General features: G+C 28.3%; 2 protein-coding genes across 3 annotated transcripts; one reads left to right on the top strand and one right to left on the bottom strand.

Annotated features, from left to right (window-relative positions):
• Positions 1-7,155: 7,155 nt before the first annotated feature.
• Positions 7,156-10,016, top strand: LOC122513703 (lipoamide acyltransferase component of branched-chain alpha-keto acid dehydrogenase complex, mitochondrial; the record flags this gene model as incomplete). Its single annotated transcript, XM_043630142.1, is given in 4 exon segments — positions 7,156-7,280; positions 8,190-8,781; positions 9,059-9,454; positions 9,664-10,016. Coding segments are annotated over 4 exon segments (1,350 nt in total), but the record flags the coding sequence as incomplete, so codon positions are not given.
• A 5,030-nt stretch (positions 10,017-15,046) lies between these two features.
• LOC122513966 (protein lap1) lies at positions 15,047-19,712 on the bottom strand. Of its 2 annotated transcripts, none has more exons than XM_043630525.1 (11): positions 19,622-19,712; positions 19,316-19,508; positions 19,091-19,226; positions 18,715-19,004; positions 17,921-18,632; positions 17,472-17,662; positions 17,280-17,393; positions 16,652-17,105; positions 15,728-16,569; positions 15,571-15,642; positions 15,047-15,427 (listed from the first exon to the last, which is right to left on the bottom strand). In XM_043630525.1, the coding sequence occupies exons 2-11, from the start codon at positions 19,469-19,471 to the stop codon at positions 15,251-15,253; spliced, it is 3,144 nt and encodes a 1,047-aa protein (XP_043486460.1). In that variant the 5' UTR covers positions 19,472-19,508; positions 19,622-19,712; the 3' UTR covers positions 15,047-15,250. The 2 variants fall into 2 exon arrangements, with proteins under 2 accessions (XP_043486460.1, XP_043486461.1); XM_043630526.1 differs by having other exon boundaries at positions 19,316-19,503; positions 19,622-19,708.
• Positions 19,713-19,964: the final 252 nt, after the last annotated feature.

Raw genomic sequence — 19,964 nt, forward strand, 5'->3', positions numbered from 1 at the left:
AGTTTTTAGTGTATATTGTCTTTATTTTACTCGCTTATTTTTTAAATATTAACAAGGAACGTATACACTTAATAGAAAAATAAATTAGATAACATAATTATTAATTGGATTAATTTTAGATAATTTAATTCTACTAAAATTGATATAATTTATGTAATAAATAAATTATGTATGTTTTTCTGTGCGTGTGTGATAGGTTTATAGTGCATATTGTCTTTCTTTTCGTTATTTTTTAAATATTAACAAGATACGTGTACCTTAAATAGTAAAATAGAATAAATTTTTATTATTTAATAAATAATTATCATATCAAGCTTGACTAGAGTGGTCATGAGAAAAGGCGAGTTACGTACGGTGCGTAATACATTTTGTATATAATTGGGAATTTCTGATTGGTCATCTTTTTCTTTTGCAATAATTATCAGCCATCAGGGCTTTTTGCTGATCATTCCTCTTTCTTTTCGGGCGTCGGTGCTGGAGATCGGACGGATGCTACATCGTCCCGTTAATCTCAGGTAATTAAAAAATATTTTCTAACGTAAATAATCTTTCCTATATACTAATCGATTCTTCTAGCAAATGACTTCCAAATGATAATCGAAAGATTACGATAATGTCGAGGATAAAGAATATTTGTGTAGAAAAAAATTCCATGTACATTGGTATGCATTTTCTAGCATATATATATATATATGTCTTGTTTTACGCATCATTCTATAGATATCGACTTATATGTTCGATTTTATTGTTTGGCTTAATAAAGTATATATTGATATGTTATGTTCCTATATCCTTTTTGACTATTCGATATTTCTATGATAGATGAAAAAAAATATCAAGCAGCCATGATCTCAGATGTCGCTACGTTTCCTTGCGGGTGGTCCCCTTTCGTAATACGTCACTGCCACCATATTGGAATCCTGTCAAGAGTATATGTTCCAGCGTATTGCATTATCCCTTTTAATTCAGGTAATTGAAAAGTATTTTACACCTTTCTATTATATATCAAACGATAGCTACACACAAGATTTTCATACGTGAGTATTTTTAGAACGAAATATTAAGGAGTTCGAACGGTATCTGTGACAATATAACATCGATATATCTCGGCGTCCCGCCAATCTCACCAATGTTACTTAACGATATTTCTTGAAATTTACAGCTTTTTTCGTGGTAATTATGATAATTACTACCTTCTCTAATGATGTTCTAATTAATTATTTTTCATAATTATGTATTCAAAGATCGTATTTCGTGTTAAATTCGATTCCTGTCACATACACACACATACAGGCATATATGCATAAGTATAGGTAGCTCGTACACATACACTCATATATTTGATTTTCTTTATGTTATACTAATGTAATCTTTTTTTTTTTTTTTAGGTACCGAGCATTAGAAGAGTCCAGCAGGAATACATATACTCAGTCTAACAATTGTGTTTACTCTTTTTTATCTTCATATTCATCGAGGTAAGCGTTATTCTTTTTTTTAAACCATACAGAAATGTATACAAAGAGTGAGAACGAAAGTGAGAGAAGAGAGAGAGAGAGAAAATAAGAAAACAAAATATTCTATCTACGGGCAATAACGAATGTGTACGTATATTCCAGGAATTTCTCGAAGCGAGAACAGATGAAACGAAGACAGCCGAAAACAAAACGAAGACAGCCGAACGTTCGACATGAAACAGTATTAAACTATTATATATATATATGTAACGTAATCGATTTTTATTAACAATTTTTACTGATATTAAATACTTTATATTTAATTTTATACAAATAGTGAGATAAAGGCAATTGATATTGCTTGAATTTATATTGATTCTTTATGATAAAATATCTTTAAAAGTGTGCAATGCCTTCAGGAATGATTCACAGGATATATTGTTCTATAATCTTTTTAGTATGTTTCAGCTTTTCAGAGTTTTATTTAATTTTATTTTATTCATCGTCATCCTAAGGGTAGGATACCCATCCTGCAGTCATCAATGAAGACTAAAAGTAAATATATTTTCCTATTAAACGTTTCTATGATAACTTTAATGGTTTTTTATTATAACGATGATATTAATTGTTCTTTTTCTTTTTCTGTTTCAGAACATCATTGCAATCGAGCGCGTAGGCAATGAGGTACTCGTGTGTTGCATCGTAAAAATAAAATACAAAAGAATCGGAAAGTAAAGTCAGTGTTGATCGTCGCATGTTAAAGTTTCGTTTGCTCGGTTAAGAAACTCCGTAAGTTTCTTTTATTCGGTTTAAACGTGTGCTCATCGTCATCCTAAGGGTAGGATACCCATCGTGCATTCATCAATGAAGAATAAACGTAAGTCAATTTTTATTTTAAACACTTTCTCAATAATTATAATAATTTTTTTACTTACAACAATGATATTTATAATTTTGTTTTTATTTCTGTTTCAGATCATCATGGGAATATATCAGTGTTGGAAGTGTTTGTGAATTGTGTTTGTGAAGTGTTGCAAGTGTTCGTGCATTGCTATCGTGCGCGAAGCAATATACGGGAGTGTTGTATCGTTAAATATAATTAAAATCACGGATTAGAAGCACGTTCGTTCGTTTTTTTCAATTCGTCGCGTTCGCGAACTATTTTTGAAATATATATATTAAATTAACTGCGACCAAGGCAGTAATTGCATTAGAGTTTGTTCGAGTAAAGTTGTATTTTTATCTTTAAACAGTCGCACAGACTGTTCGCGTATTAGAATCAGTGCATCAATGAAGATTTTTCTACTTGCATTGACTGTGTGCAAAGCAGTCTTTGAATTAGTTGTGTAGAATCAGTGATCGGGCGTAAAACAAATTAAAATCAAACGCGAATTAGAATCAGTGTTGTTCGCCGTATAATAAAATTTCGGTTTCGCGATAAGAAACTCATCTATAGTTTCTTATTTTCGTTTATACCGCGTTTTTAGATTCACGCGAGGTGCATCGCCATGGTGCAATTGAATTTCATCCCATTGGAATGCATTGTAAGTATCTATTTTTATTTACATTTTATTCGATTTTATTTTATATGATTTTGGATTATATTGCAAATAACTTATCGTTTTGTTCTATTTTATTTTACAGATATGACGACGGACTTTCTACCTTATCAAAGATGTGGAATGAATTCTTCGATGGATCTTCGATGGATCTTCGATGGATCTTCGATGGATCTTCGATGGATCTTCGATGGATCTTCGATGGATCTTCGATGGATCTTCGATGGATCTTCGATACTCGCATTCTACAATACTTGCTGCGAAGTAGGAGTGTTTTGGAGCCATCGTAGAACTTCTTATGCCGTGAGTTAAAATTTAAAGTCCCTCCGGTGCTCAATCATGTCGAGGATGAAAGGTCCTAATCGGCACGAGTTACTGGTTGTAATTATTTAAATAAATTAGTGACGAGCACATGAGTAATTCCTTTCTAGGAGTTACTCATGAAAATTGTATATTATTGTATATTGTATTGTATATTTTATATTAGTTCAGGATAGGTTTTCTTGTCTCACCGGTTAAATTCATTTAATTAATAATGCAATTAATAAATGCACTTTCTTTTTATTACGTGTTTTGTTCGTGGTTAGTAGTGGTGAAATCGAGCATTATTTACTCGTTTTGTCCAGAAAAGCATGTAATAAATGTCTTACATGCATTGCTTCGTACTTAGTTTATCTAATCGCGATTAATTTGATATATCGATACTTCGATATTATAAATAAATGAGCAAGAAGACAAACTCATTCGCGACGGATAGATTCTAGCAGTTAAGTGGTGGCTCAAAGCCCAGTTCTTTTATTAGAACAGCCAACTTAATGAAAGGAGTCGTCCGAGGTTTTTAAATATATTAAAATATATTAAAAGATATTAAAGATATTAAAAGTTAATATTTATCAAATAAATTGTAGAGTCCTTAGCCGCTTAGATAAATTTCTATAAAAATGTATTTATGTCTTATGTATATATGTGTTTTTAATCATATTTTTTAGATCAGGATTTTCAGCTTCTAATATACTAATCTCCCGTTTCTCCCCCCTATACTTTCTGCGTTCTCATCTATGCGTGTGCCCAGGTGCTACTCGTATGGGTGAGAAACGGTTAGTATAGGTTTAGTTTTAAGTTTTTCCCCTATTGGCGGCTGTCATTGTGCTAGTGATTGCACGTGTACGTTGCACCTGTGTGTGCGTTTAGGTGTGTGCATTGTACATCGTTTCGCGACACGTAATACCGCGCTAATTATTTTTTAAAGTTATTGAATAAAAATAACTTGTAGAGTCACGTGTACGATACGAACTTTTTTTTTTTAACAATCGTTTTGCATAGTAGAGTTACCGCATTTATTTGTGGAAACTTTGATATACTCGTATATTACTAGTATGCATATATACTAGTGTATACTTGTATTTTTGCTGTAGTTTTTTATGCAATAATCACTAGCCTTGGCAGACGATTACAGCAATCAGTACGTATACCCTTTAGCATATAAGTTTAGAAAACGTGGTTGAACTAGGGTGTCGGAGGTGCCCCGGGGCATGCTCTCTAGTTTAGGCTTTTGCACCCTGGTGGTATGTGAGAGAATCGTGGAGTGAGTGGTGGGTACGTATGTGTATTTGCTCTTTTTAAATACGGGTAATTGGCAGACAGGTAGCATACTTCTTTGAGCGAATGTGAAAACTTTAATTTTAAGTAGGTAGGACCCAGGAAAGGCACTAGGCTTACTTTCACTCCGGAGTGGAAATTCCGCCTCCTGGTTTATACAGAATTGTTGCAAAATTTTATCATCTCATTCTATTATGCTTGTTTTGTAATTTATTTTGTGACTCTTCTGTAATCTTAGTATGTATCATAATTTATAGAGGCATTTGCAACCATTTGGAAGATTCATTTCTTTTCGATTCTATCTCGAACGAGATAGAGTCGAATCAAATTGGCAAAGCCTTTGATGAATTTGATACTTAGTTTTAAGTAATATAATTAGCACTTCGCACAATAGCGATTTTCTCTTGTAATGAAAAATATTTGATATAGTTCAATATAACAAATGAATGAAATGAAAATATTGCAAGAAAATGCATTACATTTGTTGCATTATTAAATTTCAATTGAATTTTGTTATTTGATATTAAAAGTGCGACGTGTTATTAGGTCATCGAGGGAAATTATCTGCTTGGACGTTTGATTAATTGTGCTCGTGTAATATTATGCAATGAACTCTAAGTTCATCCATGGTTATACGAGCTTGAATATAATTAACATTAAATATAAATTAATTTTTTCATAATTCCATATTAGAATCATAACGAAATAAAAGTTAATTTGCAAAAAAAGATATGAGATATCTTATCTTTCTTGCACGTTGAAAATGTCCAATGCAGTTTTCAGGGATGAAGAAAGAAGAGGCTAAGGCCGAAGAGGCCCCCACTTAATTGTGGCTGAAGAGGGCAACTACATAGACTATTAAGTTATTTTCAAAGGTTCAACAATAAGTTCGAACTTTTCGAAAATAGCTCTTTAGTCATATTTTATATTCTATTGTATTATTTATTTGCTCGTCATTAATTTGTAATTGTAATTGGAGATGATGGACCATTCCATCTCCTTGGCACATCTAATCTGTGTGCCATATCGTCCAAAAGATGCATATGTGTTTAGTTAGAGTCAGAAATATTAAAATTTTTGTATTATTAAATTTTGAAGCTTAAATAGCGTTCGGTAAATATTACAGTAATTTCTCTTTTCTTGTTTTGTCTTTAAAATTTTTCACTTTGATCGTATTTTATTAAATTTGCAATTTTTCTTTTCTATATAATGCAGTTTTAAAGTATTTCTCTCATAATAATTATCAGATATTATTTTTTTTAGTAACTTAGTATTCTTATTTTTCCTATTTCTTTATTTTTATTTATTTTATATAAATGTAAAATCACGCGTTTAAATTTAATTTTATTGCAACGGTAATTAGAGATTTGATAAAAAGTAAATAAAGGATTCAATTGAAAAGTGCATCTGCGAATTGGACCACTTATATGTCAGGCTATTGTATCACTTGACTGTATGACTAATATAGTTTGCTTTTTGTTACAGGTGATCATCGTTGGATTTATCTTCTACTCGTTTTGATTTTCTTCTACTTGAGCTCCCATAATTGCTACTTTTAAAAATATATATGTATAATGGCATTTCTGAAGGCACACATAAAAACTATATATGACATATACATTATTTGAAATTCTATAACAAATATAGCTGTAAATATTTGTAAAATTTCACCTTATTTTTTAATTATTTTCTCTAGGTATTCCCTGACTATCCCCTGGTTAGTAAAAAAGATAAAAGAAATATAATCACGTAATTTCATAAACAAACGTGCAAAATTACTCGGTGTGTGTTTGTGTTAAACTTTCTTTTCTTGTTTTTTTTTTTAATGATTTTTTTATAATATCACATGTTTTTATTCAATCGTATGAAATGTTGAAACGACATCATTTGAAAATAATTCAATGACCTTATTCCGTAAGATCCTTTTTTCTCTGTTTGTATAGCTAGAATTTAGTTAGATAAGAAATTTCTAGAGACAACTTGTTGCCTATGAAGGAAAAAGTTATTTCAAAAGTTATTTATAGTATGAAAATGATTTTTCGAGTGTGTTTAGTAGCAGTTTTCCCTTTCACCTTTTAACATTCTTCCAATCAAGTATTCTGATATGGCTACGAGCCAAGAATTTGATCACTCGTCAATTTATTTCTTCGACATTTATTTATATCCTCTTACTTGCCATAGAAAGAAAATATTAAAAATGAAATAACAAAAATTTCAACGTTTCTTTTTTCATTTTCAATTAAATTTTGTATCATCGATGAGAAAATGATGTTTCTCAAGAATAGAAAAAATGAAAATGATTGTTAATCATTCGGCAAATTAATTATAATGATACAAAAAGTAAAATATTAAATAAAATATTAAATAAAATAATAATTAAATTATTAATTAAAATAATATAAAATTATCGAATTTAAATTTGAATATAAAAATATTTTCATGAGATTAGTATTTGAAATCGATCAATGAATGACAAGATATAATTCGAAATATATCAGAAAACAATGAATGAACATTTACCTATCGAAAATCGTTTATTGCAGAGTAAAAACGGTTGTACGTCAAAGCGACGTTTCCTGTCGTTAAGCTCTCTTCGATCAGGTACTATTGTCCCGTTTAAGTTATCGGACATCGGAGAAGGCATTCGAGATGTCACTGTGAAGGAATGGTGAGTAAAGTGTTATTTTGAGTGATTTTATCCTACAAGATTCGACGTTTTATTTCACTTTACTTATGATTTAACAAATTACAAATCAAAACTAACTCTGCAATTATTCGAATAATATCAAATGTTTGTTTATTTAATAAATGTGTCGCAGAAAAGTTAGACAGGGTAAGAATTTAGAACGTTATTTCGATTTTATCGAACGTTTCGTACCTTAAATGGAACTTTTTCTTCGACAACTGAAATTTTAATACGACTTTTTTCAAAAATACATATTATCAAACATTTAATACATAGTTATTCAATATTACTTCGATTGTTAAAGTTCAGAGTCTTTTACATATTATTACGAAGACATACATTCTTATATTTTTAAAAATTGTACTTAACATTTCCAGATTGTTAAATCCTAAAACTGTTAAATTCAAACGCGTAATCAAAACAATACTGATTCAATCTAGACGTTCGGTAAGATCGGAATATAACGTTCCGTTACCCTGTCCAACTTCCCTAAGACACATTTATTATTAATTTTATTTGTCGACGTGATAAACAACTAGTTTGTTTCTTTGTTTATTTTAATAATCAATTATTCATCGTCGAAAGATCAATTTAATCAATCCAATTAATTCGTATTAAATTTGATATTAAACAACCAAAGACAATATGGAATTGCATTAATAACTAAAATTCAAATAACATTAAGATTATATTTGTCAATTTTATTAGTTATTATTTGCATATTTTATTATTTAATTAACGTTAATTAATGACTCATATATTGTAGAAGGGTTCCTGTATAAACTACTGACCCTTATAGTGGTAGTAAAAACGTGAAAATAAAGAACTAAAGAGTTAATCGTCGTTTATTCGTAAAAAATTGAATATTACTCGTACGAATTTCTCTTGTAGGTTTGTAAAACCGGGTGATAGAGTATCTCAATTTGATAATATTTGTGAGGTACAGAGTGACAAAGCTTCGGTGACGATAACTAGTCGTTACGACGGTTTAGTAAAAGAACTTCATTACAAGATAGATGAGATAGCTCTGGTTGGAGAACCCTTGATTGATATTGAGCTCGATGAGGAGAACACTGTTGAAAATGAGCAAGAAAGAAAAATTGAAGAAAATCGAGAAAAGGAAGAAGAAGCAAAAGAAAAAGAAAAAGTAAAAGCAGAAGAAAAAGAAGAAGTAAAAGATAACAAGAAATTCAAAGAAAAGAATGATAAAACGAGTTTAGAATCTTCCAAGGACGAATATCCAGAAAAAATTCAGATCATTGCAACGCCAGCTGTCAGAAGACTGGCTTTGGAAAACAATATTAATCTTTGCGATGTCAGAGCCACTGGTAAAGATGGACGTGTTCTTAAAGAAGACGTATTAGTTTATCTTGAAAAACTTGAATCTAAAAAACAAATTCAGGAGGTTACTCAACAAACTGAAAGAAAGATGCCGATTAAAAAGTATTCTAAACACATGTGGAAAACCATGACACAATCTTTGGTATATCAATTTTTTTTTTTTCGTTGTCTTCCATTTTCTCATCTCCTTATTTTGATTTATTTTATTCTTTAATAATTCGCATGATAAAAATATTTATTGTAAAAGTATATTCCGAATAATCGTAAAACGATCTTTGATTATTTAGTTTCTTTGTTCATATTTATTTGTTCATTTATTTTCTGTGTTTTTATTTTGTTCTTCCTCTTTATTCCTTTCTTTCTATCAATTTCAACCCGCAAATATTTGAAAACTAAAGCACAACGATATTATTTTTCAGAGTATACCACATTTCGTTTACAGCGACGAATGCAACGTAACCGAATTGATACGTTGTCGTAATGAAGTAAAAGATTCACTCAAAGAACAAGGTATCTCTTTATCTCTAATGCCATTTCTAATAAAAGCTGCCTCGAAAGCATTGCAAAAGATTCCCGAATTAAACGGTTTACTCGACGAGGAAAAACAATTGGTAGAAATTTCCGAAAGGCATAATATTGGTGTAGCCATGGATACTCCGGGAGGTTTAATTGTTCCAAATATAAAGGACGTTCAAAATCTCAGTATTTTGTCTATTGCTAAACAATTAAACAGACTTCAGGAACTCGGTAAAAAAGCATCGATTCCATTAGCCGATCTAACCGGCACAACTTTTTCCTTGTCCAACATTGGCGTGGTAAGTTTTGTTTAAAAGAAAAACAAAACAAAAAAAGAAAAGAAAACAATCTTACAATTTGATTTTTTTCTTCTCTAAAATTCAATTTCTTGAATTTTAGAAAAAAGAAAATATATATATAATTAATATTTTAATATAAAAAATAAATTTAATAATTAATTTATTTAATTTATTATTATATTAATTTTAGAAAGAATTTTTTTTTACAGATCGGAGGTAATTACACAAAACCTGTTATTCAACCCCCGCAAATAGTGATAGGAGCGTTTGGTAAAGTACAAAAATTGCCACGTTTCGATGATAAGGATAACGTGATAGCGGCAAACATAATTGCTATTAGTTGGGCTGCTGATCATCGGGTGATCGATGGTGTTACGATGGCTAAATATTCAAACTTGTGGAAATATTACGTGGAACATCCCATCGAATTGATGTTAGATTCATGAAAATATAGATTTTCTTTTTTTTATTTTACTGCGATAACAAATTGATAAGACTACGTTGATCACTTTACTTCAAGTGAATCGAGAATCTCTAACAATAAGTTTTATTAAATGTAAATTAGATGATTAGATGATCTTTCTAAAATTTTATAATATATAAAAATTATCGTTTAGAAATTATTTACGACGTATATTGAAATAAATCGACACAACTTTTTCTTTTTTTTATTTCATTATATTATTATTTCTTTTTTTTTTTATTTTTCTTTTTCTTATTTTTTTTACGTAAATATTTATTTCTTTATTTATTGCTGCACAACCAAATAGAATCTTTTTTCGTACAGGTAAAATAGTATTTGTTCTTTTTTTTCCCCTTCAACATATTGAAAATGTTGCGAACATTTTTTTCTTATTATTTTATATTTTTTACTTTTTTCATTATTATTATTATTATAATAATTATTTTGTTTATATATACATCAATCTATAGCGAATTATACCATATAATGTATATACGTATTTATATTTTGAAGTATATACGACAATCATATCAAACATGCACGCTAATAAAGTGGTTGTACTAATTGTTTTTTTTTTAATTAGTCCTTGACAAACAATTTTAATTTTCTATTTTCTTTTTCTTTTTCTTCATCGAATAACAACAACACAATTAATCAACGATTCAGAGAATACTATGATACGTTATTATTAAAATGTTAGATTATAGAATAACACGCTGATGAAGATTTAATAATAAAAATAAAATTACACACGTGTATAATATTATTGTGTCAAATAATTCAATTAAAATCATAATAATAATAATAATATTTAAATTATAAAGAGGACGAGTACGACCACTTGATTGAATTTTTTCTTTTTCCTCATTCGCTTTACATAATTATTTTATATACATTTGCGCATAACGTTTATCTATTTCCCCTCTTGCTTGCTATTTTTATTATCTTTACTTTTAATGTTTTCTTTTGCTTTTTGCATTAATTTTTTTTGTTTATTTTTTTTTTTTATTCTTTGTCAATCATACACTAAACACTCAGTCATTTTCATTTTGTCAAACACCCAGCTTAAAGTGTTATCGTCCAAAAGATAGTTCAGTCTGTTTAATAGTTAGAATAGTAGAAAAAGTGTGTATATATATATATATAATATAATATATTAATGGTCCAAATCCGTTTAATAATACTTAATATATATATATATATATATGTTTATAGTGATTGTTATTTGCTCACTCTATATTCTCAGTAAAAAGACGTAAAACGAGAAAACGTTCCTCACCCCTTTTACTCTCTCTCTCTCTCTCTTTCTCACTCTCCCCATCAACCCTCATTGTTTTTTTATTAACTTAATTGTATTGGTGGTCCTAGAAAAATAAACGTACACAGACAAAAACAATACCTGTTCTCTTCGTATTAATAATAATAATAATATTTTTGTAAAAAAATTTTCAATTAAATTAAAATGACATTTTTATAGTGTGTCTGTCATATATATAATACAAAAAAAAAATATATATATATATATATAAAAAAAAAAAAAGGATACAAATTTCATTTGTACACACTAATACAAATAATATTATATAATAATAATACAATAATAATAATAATATAGACGCGAATATATTTTAAAATAATAACTGAAATGAAAATGTGTGTGTTTACGATGTCACAATACTATTTACGCGTATTATAATAAATGCAGAAATACATTAAAATGTGTGTAAACGTCATTGTCTGTTATGACTAGGTTTAGAATTTCTCTCTCTTTCTCTTTTTCTCTCTCTTTCTCTTTCTCTCTCTCCCTTTCTCTAAATATAAATATATAACACAACGTATACATATTACATAAATGTGAATACAAAGCTGCTCTTCTTCTCGTAGATTAAACAAAAAAATAATAAAATAATAAAATAATAATAATAATAATAATAATAATAATAATATTAACTATACTTAAAGATATTATAATAAACGATAAAAATATTTCATTCTTCTTTTCTCTGCAAGATTTGTTTGTATATATCCTTGTTACAAACAAAAAAAATCACGTATACAATCTTATGAAATTAAATCAAATATTATGTATTACACACGTCATCTTCTTTTCATCTCTTCTTTGTTTTTTTTTTCTTTTTTTTTTGTTTACTTTAAGAATAATCGCCAACAAAAATAATGATATTTATATTATATATGTATATTTGTGTGTGTGTGTTGGAAGTATTATTAGTATACGCAGATTAATTCTTCTGATCTGCTAATTTTTTTTTCTTTTTCTTTTCTTTCTTTCTTTTGCTTTTTAAACATCAACTTGTATATCGTTTAAAGATTTGCACTGGAGCATCTTATCTTACAATTTATATATCTTATTCATAATTAAATATATATATATTTATATAACACTAGATTTACGGACTGAGCCAATTTGACTCATTACAAAAATTTGTTTACCATGTATATATATATAACTTAAATATTATTTTTTAATAACATATATTGGTTTTTAATTACTTAATATAAATATATGTAAATATTAATTCCTCCCCTTTACTCAATCCTCCATTTAACAATGTTTGTAAGTCATTAGAAAAATAATGAACAAAATATCCGTAAATCTAGTATTAACTATGTATATATATATACTTATACATTTAGAAATAAGAATTTCAAAAAAAGATTTCTTCTTCTCTGTATCCCCATCTGTTAATTACTGTGATTTCTTATTTTTATCTAATTTTGTTTTTACATTAGGAAAGAAGGAACTGTAACTTTGAAATGATATCATCGTGTACATTTAAGAGTGCAAGTTTCTCATCCTTGTAAAATCTATACATTTATAAGTGCATTCTTCTTCTTTTTTTTTCTATGCATCTTTGTATCTCTTTTTTTTTCTTTTTTTTTGTATAATCTATTTCTCTCATCCTCGTGTAACTAACAATTCCTTGTAGATTCAACAAATACAGAGCATAATTGTTGTAAGATACGTAAGAAATATCTTATTAATAATTATATATTGTTGAATCTATTCAGTTTCGTGAATTTTAATTTACATATATATATACTACTATGTAAACGTGATTATTATTTAAATGCAACAATGTACCGTGCAAATTTTTTTTAGTTATATACTAATATTTCATTTTATAAATGCAGTTGTCTCTCTAATCTAACATTGTCCTATGTGCGTATATATGCATGTGAAGTGATTTTAATAAGATTAATATTAAATATAGCAATGTTTTTTTTTTCAATATAAACCAAATTTCAATAGTTATATATGAATATATATAACACCAACTAAAAGTTTAAAATTAAAATATGAATTATATATTTTAGACGAGATATATGCATATATATATGTGCGTGTGTGTGAGTATTATTGCTTTTTTTTCTTTCTATATAAATTCAAAATTAAATTCACAAATGACAAGGAAGAATTTCTAGCTTTTTCTACAGGCTTTTTTTTTAATCTTAATTCATATTAATTACGCGAGTCCTATTATTTTTTTTTCTACGATTCTTAATATTTTTTTTTTCACATACGCTACTATAATATACTTTTGTAGTAAATTTTCTACTTGTCAATGGAACTTGTAAAAAAAAGAAAATTATAATAAAAAAAAAATAAAATAAAATACTAAAAAATAATAATAATAATATTATATATATATATATATATATATCAATATGTATTATCGACTGCATTATATAAAGCATAGCTTCTAAAAGATATATATATTTGTTTCTCAAAATCATGAGATAAATCACAACCATGATATAATAAGTTCTTATTGTTAGTATTTTAAATTATCATTTGTACCAAGTTAAAGAGTAAATACTAGAAAATTGTGTCGAACCAAAAAAAAAAAAAGAAAAAAAAGAACGTACTTCGTAAAAACTAGGAGGAGCCTTTTGTTAATAATAGGCAAGAGAAATAACAGCATTATGCATACTGCAAACTAAATCTGATAAATGTAATTTATATATATATATATATATATGTATATGTATTTACATATATATATACATATACTATTGTGCAAAGAATCCGAAAGATCAGTCAGAGATAATAGAAAAATATATTATAAACTTTGATGTGATCAATAATAATGAACTGAATTTTTTAGAAAAATTATTTAATTAATACGGCACATAGAAGAATATCCTTTTTATCTTTATCATTTTTTTGTTTCTTCTTCTTCTTCTTCTTCTTTTCTACGCGTTTAACAAGGTTCCTACAGAAAAATATTATTTTTATAGTTATATTTTGTTGTTTGTTGTTGTTGTTGTTTAATTTATTTGTCGCATTCACACAAAATATTATTTTTCTATATATTTCCTCGATAATTATACGTGAGACTAATAATTAATTGCTTACAAATATTAAATGAAAAAATATCAATTCAATGGAATATAATTTGCGTATTCGAAAATATATCACACATTGTACATATTGTTGTTTCTTATCTTCTTTCCAAAAAGTTATTATACATATTGCAATATATAAATTTATAAAAAGTTATAGAAAAAATATAATATAACAAGATCTTCGAGCTTATTCACGAATTTATCAAGAATATAAAAAATTATATATTTTTCAGAGATACCTGTATATAATACGTAGTATATCTGTAGAAACCCTGTTCGTCTATTCATTATTTTAATAAATCTTTTTTTTTTTATATTATCTATACGCATAACACGTGTGTGTGTCTGTGTGTGAATATGTGTGTACGTGTATTTATCTATATATTTGCGTATGTGCATAATTAATAAATAATATTTTCTTTTTTTCTGGCACATTATTTAGTTCTCGTGATAGAGAACGAGTTGACATAATTCAATCGTTTAAACAACATCACAGAACTCCATAGAAATATGTAGTTCTTTCTTTCTTTCTTTTTTTGTTTTTGTTTTTAAGATAGTAAAGATTCAAGAAAGAACCTTATCTAGTCTTCTATTAGTAAAAACACTGTGTAAGGACCAAATAACTATGTCTCGTCCCATAAAAAATGTTAAAATTTTCCAAAATAACATATTCAAACGTTATTATTATAGATCACATTTTAGTTTGCCCAAGTATCATTCTCAAAATCTTAAAGTTATTGCATACTATAAGCATTTTTTTCTTTTTAAGTACCAATTTGCGCATGGCATTCTTAGCAAAAACATACAACACTGGGATACAATTACATTCATTACGAAATTTTGGTTTTAGAACATCCAGGTGAGAAAGTTCTTATGTCGATTGCAATTTTACTTCTTTCTCTTTTTTTTCTTTTTCTTTTTTACACGATGACGTATACTCTCGCAAAGAGATTTTAAATTTTACATCATTGATGACGACTGATCATCATAGATACCACGGCACCGGTAGCTCGAAGAACGGCAACTGCATTATTATGATCAGATTTGGTGAAATCTATTCCGTCAACTTCTAAAATTTTATCACCAGGTCTAAGAGTACCTTGAGCTGGACCATCGGGATTAACTTTTGTCACAATAATACCCTGAGATAGGAGATACATGTATGTTCCATAATATATACGACCACATTGTATATACGAATAGTTACGAATAATTACGAATAATGAAATGTTAAACATTTGTTCATTGTTACCATTAGAAAGTATTAATGTTTAATACAACTTACAGTTTCAGCTCCTGCCACACCACCGGCTATACTAAATCCAAGACCAGGATTTTTTCTTACTTGAACAGGCAACTATAATAAAGTATAAACATTATATCGTATCTTTACGACAAATGATAGTACTGCAAAAATTATTATAGATTATAAATGAACATACTACGTTTGCATTTTTATGAGGTCCGAACATCCACTTAAATCGTGGTCTTCTTTCTAACGTCAATTGTTCATTGGATAAATGATGTAATTTATCTAAATTATTAGTGTTGTTTAATGATCTGTTACTAGCTGAAAGTGACGTACTTCTGTCGGAACCAGCATCGTTTTCAACTTCAACGCAATTTGTAGCGAAAGAATCCGAATGATGAGAAATATCGTTTGTATTAGTTTCGTTTTTAACTATATTTTCAATGTTGTTATCGGTGAAGCTTATATTTTGTATGTTCGATAGATTAGTATTATCGTATGATATATTATTATTTGAAATATTGCTATTTGCTATCTTCTTCAATTGATTCAATGTTTTTTCTTGTGAACTAAGAGGACTTCTATATTTTTTTCCTGTAATAGGAGACGTTGGTATACTTAATACGTTTAATGTTCTCGTCAAGTCGCAGCACTCTTCCATAATCGAATTTACACTTTTATTCAAAGTATCATTGTTGCTATTAGAATTCACAATATCAGAGTGTTTTGTTCTTGGTATTGGAATTTTACTTGGTTTAAAAAATCGATCAGTCTCAATTGTTTGATCAAGATTTGTTGTTGTTGTTGTTTCTGACGATGAAACAAGATCATTGGTATTAAGTAATAATTTTTGTCCATTATTAATTGAACCATTATTTGTTTCTTTACCGTCGAGTGTAGGATTTTTCATAGCTGAATTAACAAGTTCTTCTATTTTGACAGGTTCTACGTTTCCATTTGAACGTTGAATATCATCAACGTTTGACATGTTAGATGTATTTTGTAAGTTTGTTAAATGATTTTCTGGTTGTAATACTAAAAAGTAATTTTAATCATTTATTATAATAAAAAAAACAGAAAGAAAGAAATATAAATATATATATATATAAGAACTTACTGTTATTAAATTGTTGAAAAAGTGCAGCCTTTTTTGAGAATGCAGCTGCAATGTGATACGGCGGTGGAACTGGTGGAAATTCATTAGATCTTACTTGATCATAATTTTTGCCATCGATAATAAGAGAAGTATTATTAAACGGTTCTAGAAATTTATCAGAATCAACGATCTTTGCTATATTAGCTTTAGAATATTCATCTGGCATCCAAGTTGAATTTACATAATCTGCTACTGTAGGTGTCTTAGCAATGTAATCTGATGATGGATTCCGTATATATTTTGCTTCCCGAATATCAGGACTCTTTTCTTTTGCAAGTACTGTTTTGTTAGCTTCATCTGAAGATTCTTCTGAATTGGAATGTTCTTTATCTTGATGTACTATTGACCTTACGGAACTATTTATCTTGCAATCTTTTGGTAGATGATCAATCGTCGATACTGATAAAGATAAACTCTGCGAATCAAAGAACATTTACATTGAAACATATCTTGACTAATGTAAGAACAAAAAATACTTGTTTAAGTTTTCTATTAAATTCATGTTTTATTAATTCATTATTCATATTATTTATTTATTATTATTTCATTTTAATTCATTATTCATTATTTCATTAATTCATATAAATACCTTATTAGTAAAACTTTGTGAGAAAGAAGTTCCAGATTTGGATGCATTTTCTAATGTAGTTGTAGCTTTTGTAATGATAGCTTCTTTGATCATTGTCTGCTGTTCTAAATTCATCTGGGGAATTGTAAATTATTAATTATTTATTATACAAATTTTTCCTCCTCTGTATAATAATTTTTGAAATATGTTTACTTTTTGGTCGTGTGTAGTTTGATGATGTAAATTGCGAGCATGCCTAGCAAGATTACGCAATTCTTTGGGATAGGGAGTAGGTGCTCGATGAAGTTGATTAGGGACTTCGGATTCTACCTCAGCAGCAAAACATATTCTTTTCCCAGTTCCAATTATTGAGCTTGAAATTGGTCCTACAGCTTGTGCCATTTCTAAAAAGTAATAAACGTGAACGATCACATTAATTTGTATTACAAAGAAATATATATATAAATTTTACAAACTAAAATATTATATATTTAAACATTTTTTATTTATTCTAATTTATTTCATTAATTATACTTTACCATTTCAGTCTTCATCTTGCTGATCATTATCCACTAATATATAGCAGCACAATAGTATTTATAATATTTATATTAATTACCATTTACACATTTTATATGTTAAAAAAATAAATGAAAACTTACGTTCAAGATCTTGTCGTTGCTTTTGTGGCAACATAAAACAACTCAGTACCATCATATCTTCTTCGCAATTAAATTCTTGTTGTAGTGGAACCAATGGTTGACTTTGATTATCACTCAACCACAATGCTTTTAAATTAGTTAAATTTAACATAGAAACTGGTAGAAATTTAATACAATTATTCACAAGATTAAGTACTCTTAACGAGGACAAATGGCCAACTTCTGGTGGTATACAGGTGAGATTATTAGATCTTAACGAAAGCAAAGATAATGCAGTACAGCTTCCAATTTCTGGTGGTAAACATCGCAAATAATTATTGTCCGCATTTAAACAATGCAATTTTCGTAAAAGTCCTATAGAAGACGGTAAATATTCAAGGAAATTCTTAGTGACTATAAGCTCTTCTAAGCTTGACATCTGACCAATGTCATTTGGCAGTGCGTTCAATTGATTGTCATCAATTTTAAGTGTCACGATTGTACGTAAATAACAGAGCGTATCTGGAAGTTGATAAATTTCATTCGACGAAAGATTCATTATCGAAATATCTCTCCATCCTCGAATTTCCGATGGGATAAGATGTACTGCGTTCATGGTGCAATCAAAATGATTTAAACGATACAACTGTTCTATATTTGGAGATATGCGTCTTATATCGTTACCATCTATCCACAATTCGGTAAGATTAATAAGATCACCGACAACTTCTGGCTACAGAGAAAAAAATGATAATGTAATTATATTAAAGAAAATTTGTGTATAACAATAGTTATGCGTCAACTATTATACTTACTAATTCAGTGAAATCATTGTTACCGATATCGAGCCTTTGCAGATTTACTAAACGGCTCATACTTTTGGGAAGCGTCATCAAATTATTTTCTCGAAGTTCCAACGTTTTTAAAGCCGATAGTCGCCCAAAATTAGCTGGAAGATATTCTATATACGCATCATTAATATACAGTTCTCGTAATCCAACAATATGCGTAATAGCATCAGGAAATCTTTCAAAAGGATTAACACTGATATCTATAGAACGAAGATTCTTGCATTCTTTTATGCTATCTGGTAACTCTTTTATAGCTGAAACACGTGAATGAGATTATTTCTTAAATTAATATTTAAAAAACAAAAACACAATGACTATATATATATATTTATATACTAACTGTTTTTGCTTAAATCTAAATATTCAAGATTAATTAATGACGCTATGGCGGGTGGTAAAACAGTAACTTCATTATCGCTAAGGGAAAGTATTCTCAATTCATGGCACTGGAAGAGTGGTCTTGGAAGATCCTTTATCTGCAAAATATATTATAATGTTCCATGATAAACTATCACATTAAACTAACGAATAGAAAAATATGAATAAAATCTAATTAGATAATTACTCTATTGGCATCAAGATACAATTTCTCCAATGTTCTCTCATAAATGAACACATCAGGTGGTACATCGTAAAGATTACAATGATTTAATTGCAATTCACAAATATCTTCTTCCTGTGCTCTCAGACATGCAGCGCACTGCCACCAAGCACTACCCATTTCATTAACTATATACTTGAGTCAACGTTACCCTGTGCTAACAAAATAATTTAACAAAACAATATATTAATCAATGCGTATCAATGAATACATTCAATAAAATATAAATTTATTCAAATAATAACAAACAAATTAGAGTAATAATATTACCTGTTGTCTGTTAAATGCTTTTGAACATTTAACGCGTGATGGTTCAACGTTTATTCCCTTTAGAATAATAAAGTTGGATTAAAAAATCTGTTCGCATGGAAATCATTGAAATCATTCAGCCGTCATGGGGTCGACATATCGTTTTTTTCGAGATGGTCGTGAGAGATTTATGTTCCCTCGCACCATTGCGACTCGATCGAACACAATATAAGATATCAAAGATCAGAAGATACTTTGATGAAACAAATGTAACGATAATAATTGGCACTAAGGAAACGTCAAGAAAAAAATGGGAGGTTATCGGATATATATTCTTAAACAATTTAGCTTACCCTATTGGAAA

The sequence above is a fragment of the Polistes fuscatus genome, unplaced genomic scaffold (genome assembly GCF_010416935.1).
Source record: "Polistes fuscatus isolate 324 unplaced genomic scaffold, CU_Pfus_HIC Scaffold13, whole genome shotgun sequence".
Taxonomy (NCBI): Eukaryota; Metazoa; Arthropoda; class Insecta; order Hymenoptera; family Vespidae; genus Polistes; species Polistes fuscatus.